This window comes from Muntiacus reevesi, chromosome 17 (genome assembly GCF_963930625.1).
Source record: "Muntiacus reevesi chromosome 17, mMunRee1.1, whole genome shotgun sequence".
Taxonomy (NCBI): Eukaryota; Metazoa; Chordata; class Mammalia; order Artiodactyla; family Cervidae; genus Muntiacus; species Muntiacus reevesi.
Window position 1 is genome coordinate 59195816 of NC_089265.1, and position 27941 is coordinate 59223756.

The 27941-nt window shown below is 53.9% G+C and overlaps 1 protein-coding gene across 2 annotated transcripts in view; it reads right to left on the reverse strand.

The window, feature by feature from the left end:
• Positions 1 to 27941, reverse strand: part of GABBR2 (gamma-aminobutyric acid type B receptor subunit 2) — a 353521-nt gene that overhangs the window by 52005 nt on the left and 273575 nt on the right. For both annotated transcript variants that reach the window (XM_065908009.1, XM_065908010.1), the window contains exons 10-13: positions 26478 to 26628; positions 24180 to 24312; positions 8187 to 8294; positions 1105 to 1227 (exon numbers count right to left, since the gene is read on the reverse strand). In XM_065908009.1, the coding sequence (XP_065764081.1) occupies positions 1105 to 1227; positions 8187 to 8294; positions 24180 to 24312; positions 26478 to 26628 (515 nt within the window). The remainder of the gene's footprint in view (positions 1 to 1104; positions 1228 to 8186; positions 8295 to 24179; positions 24313 to 26477; positions 26629 to 27941) is intronic.

The window sequence follows — 27941 nt, forward strand, 5'->3', positions numbered from 1 at the left end:
GTCCTGCTTCCTCCCAGGATGGACACTTAAGGCAGTGAGATGAAGGCGCACAGCACTAAATCCTTCCCCGAAATCCATGTTGTCAGGAGACGGCATTCTCTGCCGCTGCTCCGACTGTGTAACTCCTTAACCAGGCTCAGCGAACCCTCTGCCTGTCTCCGGACAAATGAGGCTAGGCGACTTACTTGCTAGAAAACTTTCTTGTCCAGAAGGATAAACACCTATGTCCCCAATGCATAAAAATGACTGTTTCCAGTCTAGTTTTGAAATTCACACTAAATCCCACAAAAAGATTTCCCTGATAATGCAGTGGGAGCCCTAGAGAAAACTCTAGTTTTCTCGATAGAACCTGCTAACCTACAGGGAAATCAGATAGTAAAGCCACTGCCTTCAAGCTGATTCTTTCCAACAAAGGCATTTTTAACTCTTCTAAGAGAAAGTCATCACTTCAACTTCCTTAATTGTGAACTTCCCTAACTGGAGCATCCTAGGAAGACCAATGCGACTTAAGAGTAAGGCCAAATGCAAGACTACTAAAATATATATTTAACGGTACTTTTATGTAAGGTTCTCCTTTTTGACAAGACATCACTTTGAAGATTCTCTAGTAACTAGAAGGAGCTTTCAGAGTATTTATTCCCTAACAGCAGTCCTGAGGGAACTCACTTTAAAGGAGAGATTAAAAAAGCAATGTAATTTCTTGACTGAAGCATCATATAAATGGGGGCTTCCACAATGTGTAAAGAATACACTGGTTTAAATGAACCAAACTTTCTCCTTAATTCTGCATATAGTAATACATCTAGGCAAACTCATCATCTTTTCCCAGGAGTGACGACCATATATTTGGCCTTTCTGAGTAATACAGATCTCAAGGGAAAGGAACAGAAATAAGGAGATGTTCCTGATAGGGATCGTGGGTCCACACAGAGCTATGATGATTTCCTCGTTATCACCTTGATTTCTTCTCAAGAAGCACCTCTGGGGCAGCCGGGGAGACTGCCTCCCTCTGGCTGGTGCGGGCGCTTACCTCCACGCGGTACCTCTCCACCGTCCTTCTCAGGGAGACCTACTGCCTCCCTCCGGCTGGTGCCGGGCGCTTACCTCCATGTTGTACCTCTCCACCGTCCTTCTCAGGGGGTCCACAGCCTGCCAGCAGGTCAGGATGCAGAGGTCGATCAGCAGCATGCCCCCGACGATCACGAGCAGCTTCTGGTCCTTGATGATCTGCAGGGAGGGCCGGGGCAGAAGGGATGTAAGAGCGCTTCCCGAGCAGCAGCCAAGGGTGGCTGAGCGAACGGCTCCACCTGAAAATTCCCCCGGGCTCCTCGTCACCCATGGGGAGAATCCAGACAAGCTCCCTTGCTTGGCATTCCAGGCCTTTCATGAGCTTGGCTTATCCACGCCCCCCACACACACACGTGCTGAGTTAAGTATGATGACGCGCAGGCTCTGGCCCTGCTGTGCTTTTTCACCCCAGGCCCTCATGGGTGCTGGTTCTTTTGTCTGAAACACTCTGCTCTATGTGACAGGCTGCTAAAACCCTTGGAGACTCAGATGCACTGTCGCCTCCTCCAGGAAGCTTCCCTAACTCCCACTGCAGAACTAATTACCTTTGTTCCCATGCTTCATTATACTTAACAAGTTCAATACTTACTATTATGACTAGTAATAGTAGTGACTACAAGAAGGAGAATAAATACAAATGCTACCGTTTAGTGAACCCTGTGCCTGCCTCGAGGTTGATTGTTTCATATGTATCATCTCATATAAAGGCAGACACTGTTATTATTCCCATTTTTCAGCTGGAGAAACTGAGGCTAACACTGGGGGCTAAGCCACTTGCTCAGTGGAACAGAGCCACTAAGGGGTAAAGCCTGCAAGCCGCTCCCCTCGCCAGAGAGCACACCTCAGACACTTGTAGCACCTGCCAGATGCTGCAGCGACCAGGTGCCGTATTCAGCTGCAGACGGCCCACCCTCCTCGGTAAAGTGGGGAGCCCCAGACAGACGGGAAGCCTGCTTTATTTGCTTGTTTACCTTCAGCACCCAGCAGGGCCTGGCATGCAGCTGGTACTTAAAAGTCTGATGGATTGATTGAGATGAAGGAGTATATAAAGAAGAAATATAACTGCTGTCCCACTTTGCAGCCGGGGATATCTTTATCACACTGTGACAGTCCCAGCCCACTTTCTGTGCATTTGATGGGGACTGGCCTGGGGACAAATGCTGTCAGGGGCAAGGCTAACCTGTTTTTCCCTCAGTGGGTCTTTATGTGTCCTCGCCCCCCTCCCCTAGCCCTGCCCCAAGGCCAAACAAAAGCTAATGTGATGAAGCAGCTCTGGAAAAGACCGTAGAAAAATAAACAACAAAACTGAAGTAGAAGCTTGAGAAATATCACCAGGTCTGGCTTTTAATGATTAAAGCCATCCTTAAAGGAGAAATGAAAACTCAAGAGGCCTCTCTGTGGCTAAACTGTGAAAAGAACAAGAGGGTATTGCCGAGTGAAGGCCAAAGAGATCAAATCCACCAAACCACTTGACCCGGGGGCGGGGTGCTGACCAAGTCCCATCACCTGAGATTTTACAGAAACATTCAGGGAGCCCATGATAGCTTTAGAAACCTGGCTTGACCCTTGCCCTCAGGGGAACCAGGTCACACCCCGTTAGCCTTGAGAAGTCGGGGCAAAAGGAAGAAGTGCCTGAGGAACTCAGGACAGGCTAAAAGGGGACTCCCCACTTGATGCTCACCCAGCTTCCCTGACGTCCTTCCTGATTTTTCAGCTTTCTCTTCAAAAGCTGCACAAACTCTCCTCCATTAAGGCTGCACATTGATGCCGTGAAACTTAGCTCGCTCTCTGAGGCTAGGAGGCTACCAGTGCTCCGCCCTCACTGAAGGAGAGATTGGGAGTGAAGGCGCCCAGGAGCAATTAAACGTCAAGTTCCGGAATCAGAGCTGAGTTCAAGTCTTACTAACTAGCTGTGTGTCCTTGGTAAGGCTCCTAATCCGTCCGAGCTAGTCTCCTCATCTACACCATAGGGGATGATGACCACACAGATGGATAGATTACCGCAGTCTGGTCGATGTCACTTTCACTTTTCACCTTCATGCATTGGAGAAGGCAATGGCAGCCCACTCCAGCGTTCTTGCCTGGAGAATCCCAGGAACGGGGGAACCTGGTGGGCTGCCGTCTGCGGGGTCGCACAGAGTTGGACACAACTGAAGCGACTTAGCAGCAGCAGCATGGTCTGGTTTACAGTTCCTGATCAATAGATGTCAACTATTATTATTAAGTGTTACTCCCCACGGTTTTTCAGGGCACAGATCAGCAAACTGAATTTGGCCCCCCGTTTGCCTTTGTAAGTAGTTTTATTGGAACACAGTCACATCCAGGCATTTATGAGTGTGTCTCTAGCTGCTCCTGCTCCGCACCAGCAGCTAAGTGGCTGTGACAGAGACTGCATGGCTGCAAAGCCGCACATACTCACTATCTGACTTTAACAGGAAAAGTTGCCTGACATCTTCTTTTGAGAAAATGGCATTTCTTTATTTATTCAAAAGACTTCAGATATTTTGACTTGATTGAGACTGGTCTTCCACGAGGCTCAGCTCATTGCCTGCTTCCAGGGATGCCATTCCAGAGGGAATAGAGCGTGGATGGTGCCCCTGGGTTGTACGACCAGCGGCGCTGCCTTCCTGCCATCACTCAGATGACAGATGCTCTCCTGGCATTTTCCTAAAGCTGAGCCTGGATGAAATTCTGAGCCTGATGGTATTATTTACAACAGCATCAAGCTATACATGTAGTAAACTTTCTTTGCCTTCCAAAAAACATCTGGCTGCAAAACAGAAGATCTCATCTCTGAGTTACTGCTCTCCTCTCAGTGTTTCAACTTGGTCCTTAGTAAAAATTAGAGGCAGGATAAAGATGGTGGTAGTGAGGCTTCTCAATTCAGAATTTTACCATTGATCTTTAGGAAGAAAATGGTTACATACTATAACAATACGGAATTTAGAAGCATTAAGTCACCACATGTCAATGCTTCCTTTAGCAGGCTGTTTCCCGTAATGCCTTTAAGAATGTAGCCAAATGGGGTAAAGTTTGTATTTGTGTGTGTTTGGGGAAGGCATGACACAGTGGGTGGAGGGAGGACAGATGAAGTGGGAGCCAGGGAAGGAAGAAAAGGATAAAGAGACTGAAAAAGAGTGTCAGACTGCATTTACAAATTCAGTTAAATCTTGTACATGTGTCAGTAAAAAAAATTAAGGGGCTCACTTTAAAAAAGTCTAAACTTAAAAAAAAAAAACCCAAGAAAATACAAAACAATGACAATAAAAACCGACCTTATGGCTCCATAAAAGGTTGGAATCATGGAGAATTCAATCCTACTTTTGCCCTGTGACTGCCACAACCCTTTCAAAGCGATCTGGTTCCTGACTTGAGATTTTGATCTGTGAAAGGTAAACATTTCTCTTCTATACTCTTAACCTCCTCTAATTTGGCTGATAAATGATACTCAGCTTTAGTGCCACAAGGCCGTTACTGGAATAACTAGAAAGCCTAGAGCAAAAAATGTCTCGCATTGGAAAGGTGTGTTCATCTGGCTTAAATCATTTTCACAACAGACTCAACTGGTGACTGAATCTTGTACTCAAAGCCTCTGACAGTGTCTCAGACAGACCCCCTCCCTGGACACCTGCCTGGCTCTCCCTCAGCCCGACCCCCGGGGCTGCAGCAAGTCCCCGTGTCCCAGGCAGCATAGCCGGCCGTGGCCACATCACAACCCAGCCTCCGTGGAGTTTTCAGACAGCTCAGCTCCTGAAGTCTTCCGTGGCATGTTCTGTCAATTGTTGCCAGACAATCTGAGTGTTCTTGCTTAGTGATCACATGAGTATTGGAAAACAAAGGCTAGTTCTTATTACCAATAACAATATGCATGAATCACATACTGACACAAAGGAACCAATACTGATTCTTCAAAACCTCAATGGACTTTTCATAAACGACAGAGCCACAGAGCGGGAGGGGCCCCAGAAGTCACGTGTGCCTGTCAAATTCCGGCTTGCATCAGCTTCACTGAGAGGGCAGGTGGAAACACATATGCCCGGGCTGCAGGAACCTGACTCTTAGGGCTGGGGCCCAAGAAACTGCATTTCTAACAAGCTCCCAGGTGATGCCAGTGACGCTGCTTTACAGCTTATACTCTGGGTAACCCTGGTCTAGACAGAAATCCAGGCTGTATATTAGTACAACTCGGGGAAGTCTAGTGACTCCTACTGGTCAGCTCCAGCCCAGGAGGTGCGGGCTGGGTTACTTCTTGTAGTTTTCAAAAGCTCCCATTTGACTGTAATGTGCAGTCGGCGCCGAGAAGGACCAGGGGGCCAGGCTCCTCATCTGATGGACAGAAGGGTGTGTCACAAATGCCCCTGAGGCCCGGTGAGAGCAAGGCCCTCTGGTGAGCACAGGCGGTGGGTGGCAAACCTGAGCTCTCTTCTCCCTCCAAATGCAGCCTGTGGTTCCCAAGATGGTCCAGTGGGGGGGGGGGGGAGGGACAGAGACCAAGGCTACAGCCCCCTCCCCAGCTGGAGAGCGGCTCCCAGGATAGCCCTGGTGGTGAAGGGGCTGGTGGTGGGGCTGCCGCCTGAGAGGGACCCGTGGGCAGAGACAGAGGCACAGCTCAGGAGACGACACCATTTCAGGGTGCCCCCACTCCACAGACGAGGAATCAGGCCCCGAGCGATGACGTGTGTGTGTCCTCGTCGCTCAGTCGTGTCCGACTCTTTGCAACCCCATGGGGTGTAGCCCACCGGGCCCCTCCGCCCATGGGATTTTCCAGGCAAGAGTACTGGAGTGTGTTGCCATTTCCTTCTCCAGGGGATCTTCCTGACCCAGGGATCAAAGCCGGGTCTCCCGCATTGCAGGCAGACTCTCTACCATCGGAGCCAGCAGGGAAGCCCCTCATCTCAGCAGGGAGGAGATGAAGAGGTTTGCCCAAAGGACCCAGAGCAGGTCAGCGGTGAGGCAGGGAGGAGAAGCCTGCTCTCCTGCTGGCCCCACCACCTTGGGCTCGCTGCTGTCTGCCACAGGCGCGAGGGCTCATGACCCAGCTAACGGGATGGCAGATGCAAGTCTGGGATGCAGAACAGAAAAGAGGTACCATGTTCCAGAGCAGGGTGAGGTCACAGGGCAGGATCTTGGAAGGAGAGGTCTGTGAATGGGTTAGGAACACATCAGGGGTTTAAAAAGTGTGTGAGGGGGGACGTGGGCGGTAGAGGGGGAGTTGAATCAAGAAGAGGACTTTTGGAAAGTGATGTCATGATGTTATCTCACCTCATCTCCAGGTGAGAGGATGGGGGATATGCTTCCTCTATGACCTCAGATCAAGAGGGCGGCTTCAGGAGAACACTCAGATGACTTGAATGCTAGGCTCCCTGCAGCCTGGGGACCTGGTGAGCCTACGTCTGACTCCTGCCTGAGAAACCCCTGGGAGGATGATGGGCCAGCTGCTCCACCGTGGAGCAGAAGAGGGGACATGGCTACAGTCGGGTCAGTCTCCACCTCCGAGTGCGTAGGAGTGAAGGATGCGTGAGCGCCTCGGGAGCAGCAGTGTGGGCGCCAGGTGAGGGAGGGCTGTGCCCAAGGCAAGCTGGAGGGGCGAGCCCAGGACTGGGGTACTGCTGTGTGCCTGGGGAAGGAGCTACAAGTGGCCCACCGGGGGGGTATTTCCCCCATGCTGGGGGCACTGCAGGAGAGTAAGGCCCGGTAACGGGGGCTTTGACAATCCCACAGAAGGACTCCATGAGCGCCCAAAGTGAAAGTTGCTCAGTCGAGTCCGACGCTTTGCGACCCCACGAACCATACAGAATTCTCCAGGCCAGAATACTGGAGCGGGTAGTCTTTTCCTTCTCCAGGGGATCTTCCCAATCCAGGGACCGAACCCAGGTCTCCCGCATTGCAGGCGGATTCTTTACTGTCTGAGCCACAGGGGAAGCCCAAGAATACTGGAGTGGGTAGCCAATCCCTTCTCCAGCGTATCTTCCCAACCCAGGAACTGAACCAGGGTCTCTTGCATTGCCGGCGGATTCTTTACCAACTGAGCTATGAGGGGAGCTCATGAGCACCTAAAGGGCCCGCTTATCCTCTCAGGAGCAGCAAGGTCAGTGCTGCTCCTGAGAAGTGAGGTCTTTCCTGCCCCTTCCCCCACTTGAAGCCCCAACTCTGGAGGGTTCAGAAACCCTGGAGATGGGATGGTGGGGAAGAAACTCAGCCTGGCAAGACAGAACGGCAGCTCATCCACAGCCCCTCCTCTCCCAGGGCAGGCGACCGACGGCTCAGGACGAGCTGGGGGAGGGAGAGGCGCTGCCGCTGAGCGCAGTCTGGGGTTTTGGATATAACGCTGGACTCCATGTACTAGTTGTTGACCAGACAACCTTCTAAGTCAGGAGGCTTGCCTGAAATTTTCTCTAGGAGTAAGGGAAAATAAGTGCCAGCTGTCGGAGGAGTTAAAAAAGACCAGTGTGGGGAAAGCTCTCTGAATGCATCCTAAGGGCTGAGCTTGACCAACACTGGTGTTTACGGCCAATGACACGGGTGGCAAACGCTTTCCTTCCACACGAAGGCAGGGCTCCCGTCCTCTGAGGTCCTCTCTGAAAATGGAAGCACTGCATCAGGCCCCTTCCCTGTTTCACTTTCCCCTTTCAAGGCTTCTCACTGCCCACAGGTTACAGTTCAAATTCCCAACTGTGGCTCCTGCCTTCCCGTGCAGCCTCCTCTGTACCCTGGCCGCAGGGACCCCTCAGCAGCTGAACTCTCCCCTCCCTTCCCCAGGCCTGCCTGCACGTCGCTCCCCCTGGGAGATGGGTAAGCCCTCAGCCTCTGCCTCCCGCTCAGCCTCCAGGTCTTAGCGCGGGTGTCATCACCCCAACCCCTGAGTGCTGTACCCCAAGACCCCACACGCACCCACCCAGCCCTCATTACCCCGCCTTGTAAACAATTTGTCACGTGTCTGATCTCCCCAGGAGGCTGCAGGAGTTGGGGGTTTGGGTTGGGAAGGGGGGCGGGTTGTGTTTAGCTTGAATCCCCAGCAAGAAGCCCAGTGCCTGGCCATACAGTAGGCGCCTAAGAAGTCTTTTAAAAATAAACACAGGTGAACACTGCAAACACTCTGCGACAGAAGGAGCCATTACCTTCTTCTTCATTTTCACGTTTTTGAAGATGGCGTGGACTCTCCATGTCTTTGCAAACATTGCTCCGAAGGCGGTGGTGTAGCCCACGGTGAGAATCCAGGTCCTGACCTAGAGGCCGCGAGAAAACAGAGGGTCAGCATCGCCCAGGTGGACGGACCTGGGCTTTATGAGAGTGTCCCAGCAGTGGGACTCCGGATGGTAGGGGCAGATGCTCCACTTTACATGTGGTGGAGGTTCACTGGCCTCAACAGTCCTTCCATCACGTGTCAATCTGATAGACCTCTGGTTCTATCAACCACTCACCAGACCCAGGGCCCTAGGTGCAGAGGCATGTGAGATTCAAACTCTGCCTTCCATGGGCCCACAGCCCAGTCACTCAGAGAGGCACAGAGGATCCACAGACCAGCCTTCTGGTCCTCCGTTCCTCCTTTCCTTTCTCGACGGCCTTTTGGGTGCCTGTGAGGGGACCATAATTGCTGACTTCTCCACCTCCTCACCCAAGTCTCTAGGAGACCAGGTGGCCCCAGGAAGCTCTGCTACAGTCCTCCTTGCTCCTAGGGTGTAGACAGCGGGGGGTGGGGGTGGTGCTGAGCCCTGGGGGCTGAGATGGGGCAGGACAGCAAGCTTGCAAGGCCCTCCTCGGGCATTAGTGACCCGGCCACTCCACGAGGCAGGGCAGGACTCAGCCAGAACTGGCCCCAGGGACCCCTGCCCGGCAGCTGCACCAGCCCGGCTCCCGGCCATCATGCGGGGCTGCTCAGTGATGGGGTGGAAGGCCAGAGGAGAGGGGCTGTGACCTCCCCACTCCCACCGTGGGCCTATCTCCTCAGGCCTTTAGAGAAAGACAGGAGCGATGCTGCCTGGGTCCAGCCTTGGTCCCCGAGCCCACACTTGGACCTGAGGTCCTCACTTAGGACTAAGGCTTTATCTGGCTCTCACCAGACCCTAGGCCTAAAGTGTGCCCCGATCCCTGGCCCCAGGCTGGTGGCTGCCGGAAACCACCAGCCCTAATAAAAGCAGAGAGCCTGATTCCTGCAGGCGGGGGTGGCCGGTAACCATCTGTTAGGTCGTGGGGGCATCCTGGGTGCCCACTCTCCACCTGGACGGCCATCGTGGCCAGGCCCCAGCCTCTCCTGAGTCCACCCTCACTGGCTGGTCTGGACAGCCTCCAAGACCCGGGAGACGCATCTCCCGGGCGCCCAGACACGGCCCAGCCCTGGGCTGTGCGCCACTACTTTCTGGGGCCTCCCGCTCACGGGGACGGAAAGGCTGTATGCGCCCTGAGCCCCGGTTCTAGGCTATGGTCTTTCCTCTGCTCTCCCTCAGCCCTGCTGAGCTGAGTTAACCTCTGAAAGGCCCCCACCTGCCACGGCTGGACTCAGCAGGTAGGTGAGTATGGAAGGAAAGAGAGAGACGGCTGGGGTGGGCAGCTCAGCTCAGCTCTCCGTGTCCAGAGCCCAGCAGGTTTGCCAGGCCTCAGCGGCCCATCCAGCCCGGGGCTGCGGGCGGTCGTGTAGGAGGTTCCCAGATATGCTCCCTCCATGCAGTCCCTCCACTCTGCCTTTTAGCACCTTGGCTCCCCAGTTTCTTAGAGACAGAACATTTCCTGTTTACATTTTATCTGCAAAAATAGGAACTGGCTAGGGAAGTGGAAAGACCAACCCCCTAAGCAAAGACAACAGTATTACCGCAACTGGTCAGAAACACAGACACGTGAGGCGTGAACGCTGGTAATGGTACAGGTGAGGACTCAACCTTTTTCTTTAAATTTCGAAAATTTCAGGCAGGCAAGAATGAACCACAGTACTCTACAGAAGTGTAGGATGGCCATATTATAAAACAAGGATGCAAGAAAAGTAAGCAGAGCAGAGACAGCGAAGGAGTCAATTATTGGGAACTTAGACCTGAGCTTATTCAATGATGAGATTTCACATTCCTAGACTGCTGGAGTTACATAGGGCCTTACAGATCATTTCATTCATTCATTCATCTGTTCATTCAACAAGGATTACTAGGCAGAAGCTAAATATACAATGATAAAAACAAATGAATAAAACAGCCACCACCAAAACCAGGGTGATTTTTCTGGAGTCATCAGTTGAGTGAGAAAAGCCCTTTGTAGAGACTCCGGGCATTGAGGTATTTCTCTCAACCATGCAGCCTGGCTCCAGAGCTAAGCCTGGAACCCAAGGCCGTGACCTAGTCCAGCCCTTTCTCCTCTGCGTCCTGCTGCCGGCCCCTCAGAGGGTCCCCCGACCCCAGCCAGGTCCACCCTGCCCAGGAGGTAGCCGAAGCACAGCACACCCAGGGAAGCCGCTGACCAGCCGGGAGCACCTCCCCGGCTGACGCCAGCACACTTTGAGAGCTAGTGGTTGTGTGAAGACCAGTGGTCTCCAAGTGTTTTTGACCATGTTCCTCTATCAGCAAAAACCATTTAAAACATGAACACATACAGAACAAGCAGATTTAAAAAGGACGGCAAGAGATGGAATATTCTTCTTCATAATGTGGCAGACAAAGACCTCATACTCTGGGTACAAGTATTACTCCAATATGCTTGGCATTATTATATTTGCTTTGACTTATGCTTTCCCTGGAGCCATTATTTTCCGGCCACTTGTCTACTCTGCAGGGCCAAACTCATTAAGACATGATAGTACAAATGAGCTAAGTTAGTTAAAACTCGACAGTATACATTTAACTGGGCATCTGGAAACTGCAATGTGTGCCATGAACTGAAAGCAAAGAATGGGTGAGGACGCCTGGGCAGAAGAGGGAGCCTACGGGCCCAAAGCCTGCTGGCAAGGTTCGCTTAAGCCGGTGCCTGAGAGGCTGGGTTTGGGGAGGCTCCCACCACTTGCCCAGTGATTAAGAGTGACCCTGTGCCTGAACGGTTTGTGCAGACAGCGTGTTTTATGCCGCAAATCTGCCCTCCTTCTGAGAATCTGGAGTTTGGCTAAGTGTTCAGGAGAGGGGACCCAGGTGACTGGCTCCCAGTAAAAACCGTGGGCGCCGAGTGTGCTGAGCTCCCTGGCCGACATTCCACCTGTTGTCACACGTCGGTGCTGGGGAGTCAAGGGCATCCTTCCAGACTCCGCTGCGAGAGGCTCTGGGACGCTGGGACCTGGTTCCCGTGACTGCCTCCCACGTGCCTTTTCGCTTTGCTGGTTTTGCTTTATGTTCTGTCTCTGTAATTAATCATTGCTGTGAGTACACGTCTATGCTGAGTCCTCCTAGAGAATCACAGAGCTGGGGCTCATCCCGGGCTCCTGGACACCATGCCCTGGGGCTGGCTGGTGTCACAGCTGACCAGCCACTGCGTCCTCAGAATTCCTGCATGAGACCCCCAGACACACCTGCCATTAGATTTTAGTAAAGCTTCATTTCTTTCATTTTTCCTACATATAAAGTAAGTAAAGGCTGTAATATAGTCTTCCACAAGATGATCCCAGGGGATTCACCTCCCTTTGGAGACAATCTGGAGCTCTTTAGACTATAATGAAACAACAAGAGAAGAAATATTCTGAAAGCAGGACAGAATGGGACCTGTGGGACCCCTACCAGCAAAGCCGCCCACCTCGGGCTGCCCCTGCTTAGGGTGACCCCTGGGCTTGGCCTTTGCAAAAGGAGGTAGAATTTCTCTCTCCACTCCGCCACCATCATTTTAGATGGAATGGACACTGGGGCTGAGTCCTGAACCCGCCGTGTCCTGAAAGGGCCCTCCCTAGGTTATCACTCCCGTCCTCGGGCGTCAACCACTGTCCTCGTGGTTCCCTCAGCCCTGTCCCCCCTCCTCCCTCTCTTCTGACTCCAGGCCTGCCACCTTCACTGGAGACCAAGCGGACACGCAGGTGCTCAGCAAACCTTCACACTCTGGAGCCAGAGCTGAGCCCGTCAGCCCTTCTGCTGAGCAGCCCCACTGCCCGCTGATTCAGGGATGGCGCCTGTACCCACCTGTCACTGGAAATGGGGGCTGGAAGTCCCCCAGGAACTCTCTCCTCACCCCCCAACACTTCCCCATTCAGTCCCCAATGCTTCTCCTTCTGCCACCCATCCCAGGCCTGAGAGCTGGGGCCGCGCTCCGGCACCTCCCAGCTCCTTTGCCCTCTGCTTTCCGTGTTGGTGGAGGGCACCATCAGGAGACTGCAGAGGGGAGGAGAGAGCAGACGGGCTGTGCCTCCCTGTGGCCACAGCCGCCGCGCCGGTCTGGCTGCAGCTGGGCTCCATGTGTGGCCGGGCCTCTCTGGGTAAGGCAGCACCCTGCCTCTTTGCCCCTTCAGGCCCAGGAGTGGTGAGGGCTTCCTGCAGTGGCCTCTATGCCTGCTTCCTTAACGCCGCCCACACCTCTGTAGGCGGCCCCCTCACTGCCCCTCTCTAGGGGAGCACCCAGGTGGCCTCCGCCTGCTTGCAGGACTCTGACGACAGTCTTACTCCCACATCCCTGTTAGTAACCCCTCCTCTCTGCTCCCGTGCGCCCTCCAGATGAGCCGTCACGAGCAGGGGCTCTGGAGAGAGACTGACAGAAGTTCCAGTCCTTGCTTTCTCACTTACTGTCTATGTGAACCTGCGCAGGTTCCATGACCTCTGTGAGCCTCAGTTTCCTCATCTGTGAAGTGGGGGCATCTAATGTATCTGATTTCGTGGGGTGGTTGTGTGGATGAGATGAACGAAGGTGTGTAAAGGACTGAGGTTCTTAATCAAGACTTGGCTTCCGTCCATGTATTCCTTATCACTGCTGACAGGACCACGGCACGAGCCTCCTGCTGGCCTCCCGCCCCTCGGCTCAACTGCTGCTCGTCCATCAAACACCCCCCAAGAGGAGCAATCCTCCACAGCAAATCTCAGCAAGTCTCCTTGAGTTTAAGCCCTTTACTGCCCCATTGAGCCCACGGGTTAAACTCCAGATTCTTAGCAAGGTGTGCCCTCCATCACCCACACCCCTCCTGCCACTCCCCACATGGCATTTCACACCCAAGCAATTCCACACCGCTTCAGCATCCCCACACACCACACGGCTCACACTGCAGGCCTGGCATTGACTGTTTCCTCCACTCAGAATGCCATCCCCCCTAAGTTCCTTCTTAAATTCTCATGAGTCCTCCAAAATCCAGATTCACAGGCCACCCCCTCTGAGAAGCCCTCCCAGGTCTTGCAAGGAGGTCACAGCTGCCTCCTCCCCACGACTTCTGTCCTCACGCATGTCTCTGCTGTGCTGGTCACACTGAGATTACGTCCATCTGATGACCTGCCTGCCTCTCCTATGATATGGTGCAGGGCCTACACTGCCCACCTTTAAATCTCTGGATCCAGCACTGAGGGGGTGACTGGGCTGGGTGGGCTCGCTTAGGAGGTGACGAGATCTGTCACCAAAACTGAGCCAGCACGTGAAGACTGGAGGGACTGGGGCATTGCCGGCAAAGGAGGCGGAGCTTACGGCCTCAGCGTCCCTTCCTTGCAGCGAAATGTCTGGGAGGTAGCGAGCTCCCCACCACTCCATGGACTCACGCAGGCCTTGGAGGACCCCGTGTATAAGGGTGTTATGGGGCATTTCCTGCACTGGGGAAGTTTTATTTGATTTCATCCCGTGTGTCTCCCTTCTGGGTGGTTCTATGATGCCAAATAAACTAGAAGGTTCTGCAGGGCTGTAATGATTCTGTTTCTCATTGTTGTTGTTGGTTGCTAAGTCGTGTCTGACTCTTTTGCGACACCAAGCCCTGGAGGAGGGCATGGCAACCCACTCCAGTATCCTTGCCGGGAAAAGTCTCGTGGGCAGAGGAGCCTGGCGGGCCACAGTCCATCAGGTCGCAGAGAGCCGAGCACGACTGTAGACAGCAGAGCACAGACTGCAGCCCGCCGGCTCCTCCGCCCGTGGGCTTTCTCAGGCAAGAGCGCTGGAGTGGGCTGCCATTTCCTCCTCCAGGGGATCCCCCGGGCCCAGGGATCCAGCCTGCATCTCCTACACTGGCAGGAGGATTCTTTACCACTGAGCCCCCCGGGAAGCCCCTGTTTCTAATACAAGTCTAAACGGATGCATCGACATAAGACAAATAGCTACTCCGCTCTCTCCCCGAGTCTTAAACATATTTATTCTAATTAAACATAATTATTCTGATGCTAAAGTCTGCGTTTTTCTCTCCTGAGCCATAAAGCTTCCTGGGCCCTCTGGACACAGTGTGATGACAACCATGGGGGAGAGGATGAGGCAACGCTCATCCCAGTCTCAACTACGAAGAAGGAAAAAGCAGTGCACATCTCCAGATGGAAAGAAAAATCCACACCTGAAACAATTCTGTTTAGACGCTCGCTCAACTGATTTGGGGAAAGGCCTGCCTGGCAGAGTGAAGGGCTTCCAGTGCTCTCTGGGGACTAGTACGAAAAGAGACACACAGCCCCTCCCCCAGTTCCGTCCTGCCGATGTCTGGGGGTGGAGGAAGCCGTGTCGGCTGGGTGGATGCTGGGGTGCAGGCGGGGTGGTTAGCTGTTTGCCTGCTGTCCAGAAAGGTTAGAAAAAAGGGCCTTTTGTTTCATTCTGACCATCCACCCCAGATGGCCAATAGTGAGAAGGCAGGCAAGGGAGACCCAGACTATCCAAAAGCAAGCCCCAGACCTCCGTTACCATGAGGTGCTATAGCCTGGAGCTAAAAGGCTAGGGTTCCGCCTGGGATCTCCAGGGCCTGCCTTGTCTTCCTGGGGAGAGTGTGGGTGCGGGAGAGGTTCGCAGTGCTTCCAAAGGCGGGTGCCTCTGGAAAGATGCTCTGGAAACAGCTCCAGAAGACTCTGTTTTACCCAGGGTCCTCTAAGTAAGATCTGCATTGAAAATCCTTCCAGAGTTTAGAGTACAGCAAAGACTTTCTGGGCTTCCCCGGCGGCTCGTGGTAAAGAATCCGCCTGCAGGAGATACGGATTCAGGCCCTGGGTCGGGAAGATCCCCTGGAGAAGGAAATGGCAACCCACTCCAGTGTTCTCGCCTGGGAAATCCCACGGACGGAGGAGCCTGGCGGGCTACAGCACTTGCTGCCTCTGCTGAGTCGCTTCAGTCGTGGCCGACTCTGTGCGACCCCATAGACGGCAGCCCACCAGGCTCCCCCGTCCCTGGGATTCTCCAGGCAAGAACACGAGTGGGTTGCCGTTTCCTTCTCCAGTGCATGAAAGTGAAAAGTGAAAGGGAAGCCGCTGAGTCGTGTCCGACTCTCAGCGACCCCAGGGACGGCAGCCACCAGGCTCCCCCGTCTGGGGGATTGTCCAGGTGGAGCACTGGAGCGGGCTCCCGGCCTTCTCCGGAGCTGCAGGGCAGAGGGTCCCTGAAGGGTCGAGTAATACTTAGTGACTATGCAACCACACAGACTTTCTGGGGGAGCAATCCAAGGGCTCAAGACACAAACAAGGGTATTCTGGGACTCAAGTTAGGGCCAGTGGGGTATCTTAGGAGCCCGGGGGCAAATCAGAGAAAGCCGCCCCTCTCTCTGAGAGCGAGAGTTTCCAACAGGAACCCCTCAAGACCCTTTGTGAAAGAGCCCCGCCTCCACAAGACCTACCGGCTGAAGAACTCGATCCAGAGAGCAGATCACAGGCTGAGCTCAGCGCCTGCCCACTCCTGACACCAACAGCCTGACGCAGTGCACGAACACACAACTGTACGTGGCGGCCGCGGCTCAGGCTCTGAGACGGGGAGGAGGCCCTTCCCTCCCCGCACAGCCCTGGCGGTGACTGGAGGCTGGGGAGCTTCCTGGAGGCACAGCGTCCTCCAGCCGGGCAGGGGGAACAGGGGGGTGCAGGGGGGGTGTGCTGGGGAGGGGGCCGATGTGAGGCTCCACGCAGCTCTGCGGACTGAAGACGTGGCTGAGTGGGTGCGGGGGCAAGAGCGGAAGGGAGGCAGGCCCGGGCTGAGCAGCTGCAGCTGGTTCAGGCTCCGGGCTGAGCAGATGCACCTGGCCTCCTGCTGACACGTCAAGATAAGATACCAGCGGGAGCATAGGATCCTGATCAGGGGAAGGACAGTGAACACAACATCTTCATTCTCGTGGCCAAGGGGAGGGCCCAGAAGAGGCCCTCACTCAAGGGGACGGACAAGAGGAGGAGGAGGCACCAGCTCCTGATATATCCTACAACCTCCCAGAAACCTTTGTGCTGGAAGCCGTCTTGGCTGAGAGATGCGCGTGCCACCAGGTAAGGACCCCGAGTCAGACCAAACGTGAGCACAAGCGTGACGACCGGCCAGAAACAGCAGGAAACTGCCCCTCCCCGCCCCACAGAAGCAACCTAAGCCGCCCCGCTGCACACAAAACACAGTTCACCCACGTGCTCTGCCACACACACTGGGCTTCCAACAAACACTTTTATCTGTCCACAGTCTTGGTCTCTGCTGAATTCTTTCTTCAAAGAAGACAGACTGAGGTCCTTCTTCCAGCCACTCCACCGCTGGAATGAGAAGGGGAGGTGGATATGCCATCAGGACTGCAGCTGCCAGGAGACTTGTGAGCAGACAGGAGGCATCTTTCGGGACTTCCAGAAATAACTGCAGCCCTTTCTGAAGGGGTCTCCTATTTTAAGTCTCCCCTGGTTGCTCCCTCTGCATCTGGCCCTCACTCCCGCACGCCGGCCTGTCTGCATCAGGGCGTAAAACACGCCGAATGGGAGTTACTCGACTACACCTTCCCATCTGCACTGGGGACTCCCTGCGGGCAGTCACCTGAGTGCCCAGCTCGGGGCCTGCAGAGCCTGGCACACAGTAGGTGCCTGGGAAACGTCACCACATCAATGAATGAATTTTAAGACAAGGATCGGGGCTTGCAGTAACCCATGTGAGGGTGTGTGGGATGAGGGGACATCATCTGTACATTTGCTGGAAGGTTTGGGGAGCCCCTGACACTCTCTCAGCCCCCTCCTCTGGAAGCCAGAGGTCCAGGGAACTTTTCACAACTAAAGGCCCAGATGCCAAACACAGAGCAGATGGGGGTGGAAAGGCTGCAGCCTGCCCAGGGTCCTAATTGGTCGAAACAGACTTTGTTAGCACCAGTCCCTGTAAACACAGCCCTAAGTCGCTCTAAACCAGCCAGGAAAGGCCACCATCAAACCTTGCGGGCATCCCCTGGGCTAGCTTTCCAGCCACCTTCTGAAATCACAAAGCGCTTTACTGTGGCCAGCCACAAAATCATGGGGTCACATGCTGAAACAGTCCCCAAACCACATTCTTACATCAGATTCTCTCCCAACTGTCTCAAAACAAACAAACAAAAATTCTCCAAGCAAAAAAATAATCACAGATATTTATGGTCTTTCACTTGAAAACATCGCTAATTCCTATCACTCTTCAGTTTACTGGGAGGTCAGCTGGGTGTTCCCAGGTAGCCTTGTGAATCAGTTATAAAATCCTAGTATCTCTGGGAGGCTTCCCGGGTGGCGCTAAGTGGTAATGAAACTGCCTGCCAATGCAGGAGACGTGGGGTCAGGAAGATCCTTTGGAGGAGGGCATGGCAACCTATTCAAGTTATTCTTGCCTGGAGAATCCCATGAACAGAGGAGCCTGGCAGGATTACAGTCCATAGGGTGGCAAAGAGTTGGACATGCCTGAAGTGTCTTCGCACAGCATCTCTAGGGGGCTGGAAGAGGACACTGTGCTTCTGAATCCAGTATCTGTACCCCTCACGATTTCAACCCTTCCCAGCTGCTGCCTATGCAGAGCTCGTCCATACACCTGTGAGAGGGTGGACCGCTGAGCGCATGCTCAGGACCCAGAACCCAGCGCTCTGTCCTGTGACGGGAGGGATGGCCCTGCTTCTGAGATTCCGAGGTGGAGGTCTATGATCCCCTTTCCTCCTCCCACTGATCCTCACGGGACAAGGTTTCTGGTGCTTCCATTGTCGTGCATCACTGGTTTCCAACAGACAAACTCGATAATAAAGCCTGGTTTCTAACCTTGACCTCGCTACTCTCACTGTGGTCTGTGGATGCAGCAGCAGCACCCCAGAGCTTATTTGAGCTGCAGCGTCTCCGGCCACCCCAGACCTAACAGTCACCTGAATTCCCCAAGATCTGCAGGTGATTTACATGCCCTTTGAGCAGCACTGTCTGTGCAGGCAGAAGTTAGCATGGTGGTTACTCTGGGGAGAAGGGTGCAGACAGTAGCAGGAATGGGGTAGAGAGGGCTTCTGGGAATAAGGGCCTGTTTGTTGATCTAGATTCACAGTTGAATCCAGTTTGTGAAAACTCACTGAGCTATACACTTATGAAGTGTGCATGTGTGTATTTACTTTAATAAAAGGTTAAACAATAAAGGAGTCGGGATTCTCAGCAAGTGGAGGTAGCCGGGAGGTAAAGAGGCGCTGCACTCCTCTGCGAGGCTGTCAGAGCAGCACCGGGCTGGACTGGCTCCTGCAATGACTGGGGACTCACGTTCAAGAACGTGCCCTTGGAGGTCTCACGTGCATCATTCTCCCCTCCCCGACAGCCTGCCCCGAGGCCTCTCTCTGCACTCAAGGTGGCAGACGCACAGCAGCTGGGCTTTGATTTAGGCAGCCCCGAGTCTGTCCCTGACCCAGATTGAGCAGAGCAAGATGCAAAGATGGAGCTTTTGCCATGGACGCACCGACACCAAATCGATCGGCATCAGCCTCGGTTTTCCAGCCTCTTCTTCATCCCAAGCTTGCTCTGTTCTATTGGTAACTCTCTTAGAGGCGTCAGAGGTGAACACAGTGGTCCAGACAGTCTCATCACTCATTCGCAATGACAGTGACTAGAACTTGCTGAGTCTCATGTGACAGGCACGAAGCCCTTTACATACACGATCTCATTTAACCCTCAATCCTATGAGAACGCCCACTTCACAGAGGAGTCAACTAAAGCTCAGAGATGTTAAGTAACTTCAAGTCACAGAGCAGGGAGGTAGTAGAGTTAGGATCTGAATGCAAGCAGTCTAACGGAAATTCTCTTATACACCAGGCACTATGACATTGCTTTGGGGATGTATAAAAAAATAAATGAATAAATACACTGAAACAACTGAATTATACACCTTAATAGGGTGAATTTTACAGTATGTGAACGACTGTCAATCTCCATATCTATGTGGAATACCACATCTATGGATTCAAACAACACGGAACAAACTGAAAACATTTTTTTTTTTAAAGTTCTAGAAAGTTCCAAAAAGCAAAACTTGAATTTGCCACACCAGCAACTCTTTACATAGCATTTACATTGGATTTACAACTATTTACATAGCATTTGCATTGTATTAGGTATTATAAGTAACCTAGAGACGATTTAAAGTACATGGGAGGACTGCATAGGTTATATTCAAATATTACACCATTTTACACAAGAGACTTGGACAGCCTCACATTTTGGTATCTGTGGGGGTTTCTGGAACCAGTCCCCAGTGGATACTGAGGGATGACTGTATACCCCAAGCTTAAAAAATCTGAATGGACAGATATTTTGGTCGAGATACATATTGCTTACATCTCTAAGAATTTACTTGACCTGTTTCTCCTGGCATGAACCAACTAACGAAAAAATCAAAATATCTCTTTAAAGAAGTGAACGAAATGTCCCAGACCTCTCTGTATTCTGAGAGGGCTGGTTCCATATCTCAGCCCCACCATCCAGCCACGCATTAGAGCTCCGGTTTTCTCCCTTACAAAGCAGGGACAGGGGGCCTTCCGTGCAGGTGGCTGTGGGATCTGAAGGAGAGGCTGCACCTGGCGGCCGGCCCGAGGTGGATCACAGCGGAGAGAGCTCGTTTACGAGGGCACGAGCTTGGGGGAGCGCAGGGTACACGCCCGGGAACGCTCTGGGCGCCCCTGCGGCTGTGGAGGCCCGCCCGTGACCGAGGCTGCCTGGGTGGTCTTGCCCTGGCCTGCAGAGAGCTTCCTCACCCTCCACACTGTGCTGGGCTTTCTGCCTGGGACCCCACGAGGGCGGCAGTGCCTCGTCTCTGCCCCGCCTGCCCTGCTCAGGCTCTGGGCTGCCAGGGGCTGGGTTCCGCAGCGGCGTGAGCGAGCGTGCGGGCTCCCCATGCCCCCGGCGCCGGGGCCCTGGCCCACACCCAGCTGTCCACACAGGGAGCCCTGTGCCCACCGGGGCCACGTTGCCATGGCGACTCCACCACCCACACAGTGTCCAGGGAGACAGCCGGTGTAGCTGGAGCTGTCAGCAAGACGTGCTGAAAGTAGGCTGCGAAGAGGCTAGGAAGGGTCGGAGGGAGTGGGGGCGGATCTGAGTGTAACTGCCTCCCTAGCTCTGCATGTGTGCGTGTGTGCGCACATGTGTGGACGTGTGCTCTCACGTGCACTCAGCCCACGGCCCCTCTGAGCAGAGGCACAGCCCCGTGACCGTCACAGGTCGCCTCCTGAGCTGGGGTTCACTGTTTATCTCGGTGTTTAGCTCCTATGCTGAAAACTAAAGGGGGATCGTGTGGCAGTTGTATGGCAGCAGAAGAGAGAAGGGAGGCCTCTACAGCCCCACGTCTGAGGCTGCTTCCTGGGCCACCCTGTCTCGTCCTCCAAGATTCCCTGCAGAACACAGAGCGGACGCCAGGAGGCTGTGCCTGACGGGGAGCATGACGCCCCCTTCTTCCCGCTTGCCTTGTGCCCTGGGGGCTTCTCTGAGTCGTCTCCTGAAGGCCGCGCCACAGTCTTGCCTGGGGCTTCGCAGGCGGCACTAGTGGTAAAGAACCTGTCTGCCAATGCAGGAGACAGAAGAGGCGCGGGTTCGATCCCTGGGTCAGGACGATCCCCTGGAGGAGGGCATGGCAACCCACTCCAGTGTTCCTACCTGGAGAATCCCAGGGGCAGAGGAGCCTGGTGGGCTGCAGTCCATGGGGTTGCAAAGAGTTGGACACGACTGAAGCGACTTAGCATGCACAGCGCACACAGTCCTGCCTGGGGGTTTACTGTGCTCATTTTACAGACGACAAAGCTGAGGCTCAGAGGGGCTGAGCCACTTCTACAGTCTGGAGGCAGCTTCACGAGGTAGGGGTGAAGCTCAGGCCGTTGAAGACCTGTGCTCACTGCACTAGGGGGCCCTGCTCCACCTCCGTCCCCCCACTTGGAGGGAGTTTACTGGGGTGTCTGCCAGGTTCAGAAGGAACGCAATCCAAGGCACCACATGAAATAGAGCCAGCCCCCTGGAACAGCAAGTGGAGGACCACCCAAATCACACCACTGAGACGGGCACTTAGGCTCTAAATTCAAGAGCAACACTGCAGATTATTAGATAAGTGACCCTGGCCCTAACCACGCACACGCTGGGGCTGACCCAGTTCAATCCACGGTACTTATGCCTTTCCCCACAGTCACGGATGTGGGCCCCCCCTTGCAGAGCCTCTGAAGCAGCCCTGACTGCAAACAAGGGAATCCTTGGGGTGGGGAGAGCAGGCCCTATCATCTTCAGGGCCCTCATGCTCCAGCTAATGCTTATTTGTAAAGCGCTTTATGCTTTATTCATGCCGCCTTGCCAGGCTTCCCAGGATAGCCTTCCCCTCACACAAGTGAGCGTGACTCCCGGGACGGACGTCAGGCTTCATTAGAAGAAGGCACCCGGGTGTGCAGGATGTCCTCAGCCAGGCTCCCTCGTCTGCGTCACCCGGTGGCTGAAATTTGGGGCACACGGCAGGGAGCCCGCGCCCCCTGACAGCCTTTGGCTCGTGAGGCGGCAGGAGCTCCGCTCTGGGAGGGAGCGGCTCCCCGAGGGCTGGGACTCAGATCTCGGCACCAAAGACCGGACCTCAGGCCAGCGGCTGTGTTCCCGGGGGGCAGGGGCCAGTGACAAGGAGGCGGGAGGAACCAAGTGGAGCTCTGCCCCCCGATTCTCAGCTAGGAGATGGAGGCGGGCCCCTCGGCGCTCGGGGAGTCACTGCGAGAAGCGTAAACGAGAAGACGCCAGGCTGGCCCCGGCGCCGTTTTCATTATTGCCGTCGTCACGGTCTCCTCAAACGTGGGGCGGGCGTCCCCAGGGACAGGGGGGAGCGAAATACTCTCCTCGTTCCACTTTCTCAGGGTGCCTCGGGAACAGCCCCGTCCTCAGGCCTCCCTGCTGCCCAGGAAAAGCGGCCACAGACACACGCGGTGCCCATGAGCCCACAAGGCTGCAGAGGGCACATAAGTCACGGGGAGGAGGAAATGAAGGGGGACCTCAGCGCTTCACAGCATCCCCAGAGAGCAAGACACAACCTGCAGTCACCATCCTCGTGTCAGGGGTCACACGTCCGAGGGGACAAACCACAGCCCACAGCTACAAGGCCTTCCATCCGTCTGATGCCAGGCATGTGGGGGTACGGTGACTCTGGACTTCACCTTCTTAGCCCCCAGAAGGGCAGAGTGAAACGGAGGCAGAATTAAAAACTCTGAGCGGGAGGCCCGAACCAGGTGAGCTCTGGAGCACGTGGGGTCTGACGGCCCTCCAGGTCTACTCCAGAGAGGAAGGCTGCCTGAGCAGCCCAGGGAGCCCCAGGGTACTGGGGACTTGACTGTGGACTTGTCAAGTGGAACCTATCAAAGTACGTGTTGCAGGGACATCTCACTAGCTAGACAATTCACGCTGAAGTTACTGGTGATCAACAGAGTCAGTCCAGCGTCGTCATCTGCAGGGATCAGGGGAACATCGTCACGGGCTCCGGGGCCCTCCCTCCGGTCCACGGGCTGTCCCAGAGTGTCGGGACCCACTGCGGTCCTGAAAGTCCGAGGTGTGGCTGGTGACCTGCCGCACATTTGGGGGGGTCTTCCATTTGTTTATCCCTCGATGGCAAACCTATACTTCATAATCATCCGGCAGTGGGCCACACGGGGACCACAGGACAGCGATCATAATCTCTTAATGAAAGGGACTGCGTCCCCCAAAATGGACCTAGATTGCTCTCAACACCTTAAAGGAAAATAACCTTAATACAAGAGTTGCTTTTGGGTTAATCTGGTCAACCCTGATCCTTTGCCTGTCCCTTCCAGCTAGTACCGGCAGAGTATTAGATGAACTACTGCATTAGGGACAATAGAGAGACCCAAACGTCTAACCCAGTTTTGAAATATCACTGTAAAGTCCAGAAATAAATCCCAGCTGGTCATCCTCATCTTAAAAGGTCACCAAAGATACTTTCAACTGAGAGTTCTACACAATTGCTAAAAAAATTAATTTAAAAACAAAACTAACAACAACAACGACTAGGCATCAACGTTTTTAAAACAGGTTAATTTTCAAAACAACACTGCTAAAATACAGTAAATAAATTACACTGTTCTGGGCTTCCTTAAATTTATACATTCTCAATGGGAGTGATGGTAGGTCCCAAGGGGGACAACACTGGTTCTTGAGTGTGAATAAATATTACTCTTTTATGTAGAAACTCTACGGTTGCAAAGAGTAGCGCACGACGCAAGCATAAATGTATATATGTATACCACATAAACAGACATACAGCATATCTTTGGATTTAAATTTCAAGAATGGAAAATCAGAGAAAAAGTCTAAAGAGGTTTCTTAGAGGGGCAGTTAGGAAAAAAAAGGGGGGGGGTTGAGAAACAGTGCTATTAAAAAGAGGATAAGGATCATGATCTTTTCTGCACAACTCGAAGTCATCCATGCAGACATCTCTCCTTACACTCTGTGATGGCTGCTGAGGTTGACGGGCAGAAGTCTTCCTTCTTACGTGGCCCTGACCCTGACTCCAGGCACAATGCTTTTCTGGGGGGAGGGGGTTATTTTTCTTCCTTGCTTTTCAAGATTACCCAGTCAATCTTGGTGGACTGTCTTCTAGCAATGGCCTGTTAAATCCATGATCTTAATTTTACAAGCAATACTTAATTTTACAAGCAATATTCTGTTCTGGTCCAAAAGCTGCACCATGCCTGCCCTGTTGAACTGCTTGAAAGGCTGAACAAGTTGTCTGCCACCTGTTCTTGCATTTTCACGCAGTTCTGGGTTGTATCTGTGTTTCTGGGGATCGTGGCCACCAAAGAAAAGCTTATATCACAAACGACTAGAACGTGCGGAACGACTTACGGTGCAAAGGGTTTCGAAAGTCTTTTCAGAGACAAAGGACCCATCAAGGCCAAAGAGGAAGATGGATGCATAGGAAAGCATTCCTCCCAGGATGATAAGGTTGTTCATATACGGACTCGACATCTTTATCAGCCTGACGAGAGAAAGAGATAACTACAGTTAACAGAACTGCTAATGTAGCTATTCCTTCAGCAAATATTTTCTGAATGTGCATCTTGTCACCAAGGCTAGAAGGGGAGAGAAAAATGGAAGCCCTGCTTTCGTCCACCGCCCCCTCCCCAAGGCGCTGCCACCTCCAAGGGGCTCGTCTCCCCCTCACTACAGGACCCAATGCTATCGATTTCTAGGTGTTGATTTTCCTGTCTTCTCAGTCAAGTTCACCTATCACTTCTCTGGGGATAGCTTGCAGTGTTGGCTTCTTCAACCATTAAGTTTTAGTTTACACAAAGACATTAAGCCAAAAATTTTTTTTTTTTTGGGGGGGATGGGTCTGGGAAGACAGCCAAATCTAGAGAATTCTGAGTTCAGCAACTTGTCACGATGCTGGGCTATACCACACTCTCCCGTGCAGAGTGGACCAGATCTAGGAGGCATACAGGTGAGAATCCAGGGTTGCTCAGAGCTGCGGTCATCGGGCGGTGAGGCAGCATCCACTGGGGCTGCCTGCAGCTCACACCGTCCAGAGCACAGACGGGGCCACCGCACAGCGCCTCTCAGCACCAGGCGACGAGACGGATGATGGAGTCCCCACCCCCACTCTCCCCATCTTCGGCAGGCTGTGCTAAACCGTCAGACGGCTGCCATTTGCCCTCAGAGGGGCCTGGCTCCCCAGCGCGCTCTGTTCAGAATGTCCTGGGCTTTCAGGTGCCCCATGGTCCACGTGATCTTCTGCAGACTAATTATAGTCAGTTGTTCCCTGAGCATTTCTTTTGCATTCTGCAGTTCTGTTTTTCCTTCCACACTTAAATGCAGCGTCAAAGTACTAATAGTCGAGAGATAAAAGACCGGCTATCAATTGTGGACCCCCCATGGGCTTTTGAATTAGGAGCCCTGAGTCCAGCAAGCGCCCGTGTAACCCCTCAAGGCACACCCCCAGCAGTCCAATTAGCGCACTGAGCTTCCCCTCCCATAAAAGCACAGACGTCCTTGACTAGGGCACATGCAAAGCTGAGAGGGGGCCGGGTCCCTGAAGGTCCTTTTGCACAGCGTGAACCCCTAAGGCTCCTTCATTCTTATTACCATAGGAAGCTGGGGAGGGGAGAGGCCAGGAGTCCAGGCAGGCTTCCTGGGTGGGGCAGACCCTAAGGATGAGTAGCATTAAGGCAAAAGGAGACGAGAGCGGCAGAGGATGAGATGGTTGGATGGCATCACCTACTCAACGGACAAGAGTTTGAGCAAACTGTGGGAGATGGTGAGAGACAGGGAAGCCTAGCGTGCTGCGGTCCACGGGGTCGCAAATCTTCAACCTGCAAAAAATTTATACAGAAGCCAGCCTACTGGAAAGAGTAACCCCAGGAGGCCAAGAGGGGCAGTTAAGGAATTAGAGGAGCATAGTCATACCACAGGGACCGCGTGCGGCTCTGGTGAGAACTCTTGCAACTTGTAGGAAGGAAATCTAACACTGAGAGCTGACTATGTGCTCAGACCTTGCACCAAGTGCTAACAGGCACGGTCATCATTTAAGGGCCTGCAGCCCGGGAGCTACGCTGTGTGGCTTCTGGGCCCGATGTCGGCAGAGCCGCCCCGCTGGGGGTAGGCACGGGACTGTGAGCTTGATGGCCCACACGCTGAGCCCCTGCTCAGCACTCCTGCAACAAGGCGGGGAGCAGGGTGCGGGCATCTGCCGTGGAAACCAGAGAAGATGGCCATGCTCCGTGAATCCACCACCTGGGGCGGCGGCCCATTCTACCCCGGCTGACCAGGATAACTCAGAAAGTGAGCTGCTCTCCTCCGGAGACGGAAGGGCAAGTGTGCGGGAAACCCAGGGGATGCGCTCTGCCCCACGCAGCAGCGCAGTCTGGGGTGATGGCGCTCCAGCCTCCACCACTGAGCCAGCATTGTCTTGTGGAACTGGGATCATTATCCCAGGGTCAGTTGAGACGGTGAAGGAGGTCACTTCCCGCCCGTGATGCGCTGTACGGATGGGGATGCCCTGACTGACCTCAGCGGTCCCCTTGTGGCAGCGCTTCCTGAAGGCCTCGGGCAGTGGGGCAGAGACGTGTGGGGGATCCTACACGTTGTCTACGAGGCTTGTCAACCCAGAAAGCGCTATCCAGGAGAAGGGCCTGGGTGACTTACTTCTGATTCCGATTCTTGATGTTGAAGAAGAGAAAAGCGCTGGCCATGATCATTCCCAGGATGGTAAGGGCGGAGAGGATGCTGTAGAGAGGCAGGGAGATCTTACGAAGCTGCTCCAGGATGATGGTCTTGTCCTTTGGCGGCTCGGACCCTAGAAGATCGAGGAAAAGGCGTGAGATGAGGCCAGGGCCCACATCAGACCCCGAGAACGCCCCTGCCTGGCTGTCCTTGGCACTGGCCCCCCGCACACAGACTGAGCAGCGCGTGCCCCTGGGCGAGCGGACCCCAGCGGCTGGCCGGTGTGCCCAGCAGGGAGCCTACGTCAGGACTTCTTTCTTTCTCAAAACAGGATCAGTAAGGGATTTGTGATGCATTTAATATCCATTGGCCACTAGAAGACTAGAATTTGATTTGGTCTACCACCATGCTGAAAAACCATCGCCGTTTATTCCCCAGAAGGTACTAGTGGTTTGGAAGGGGCGGGGCTGGGTGCTGGGAGTGGGTGCCCCTGGGTGCCCCTGAGGGTGAGGAACTCGGCTTGAGCTCTCAGGGATTCTGTTCCCACACATGATCAAGGTGTCACGGGCTGGACACCTTGCCTGTCAACTCCATGAGACATACAGGTGCTCTGGCTGTGGATTTTTCTGTCTCAAGGTCACTATGTTACAAAAGCTCTTTCTGGTTTCCCACTCTCGTAAGACTCACTAACCGCGGGAGGCAGAAGCGATGGGCAGTCCTTCCCCTCCCTGCGGTGCCAGGACCGGACAGAAACTGTAGGATTCATCCCGCCATGTGACTGCAGCGATGGCCCTGCTTAATTTTCAGGGACACCAGGCACCTGGGGGGAGCCGCGAGGGCCTCAGAGTAAACTCACCTTTATGGGTGGAGGCAAAATCGTCCTGTTCTACCAGGAACAGGCTGCAGGGACACCCCCTCCGCACCTTCCCACCTCTCGTTTCTTACAAATCCCCCCTTTCGCAGTTGCTATTTCAGGCCAGGTTTCTGTTGTGGGGCCGTGAAACTTTGGAGTGCGCCTCCCAGTGGGGATGTGTGGAGCCAGCCCGAGGCTCAAAAGCGCTCAAACCTGGGGGAACCACCAGGGTTCACGGTGACCCCACCGTGGCTGAGCCAGCCTCGGTTATGCCTCCTCTCCCAGGAGACAAGCAGAGGATGGGCAGATGGGGCTGCAGGAACTGAGAACTCCCCTGAACACCTGTGTTTAAAAACTCTGCTAGCAAGTTCAAATGTGTGTGGAAACATCCCGTGGATAAAAAGAGTATGAACCATCTAAACAGTAGAGGGGAGCCGTCAGGTTCAAAAGCAGCTAAGACGCCTCTGGCATGATTAACGTAAAGCATTAAGCACACCTATGCCAGATAATGCACGAGCGGCTTCGAGGCCAACAGCCACGGCGAAGCACACTCAGGGTGACGGAGGTAACACCCGGACAACTCTCCTGCTACT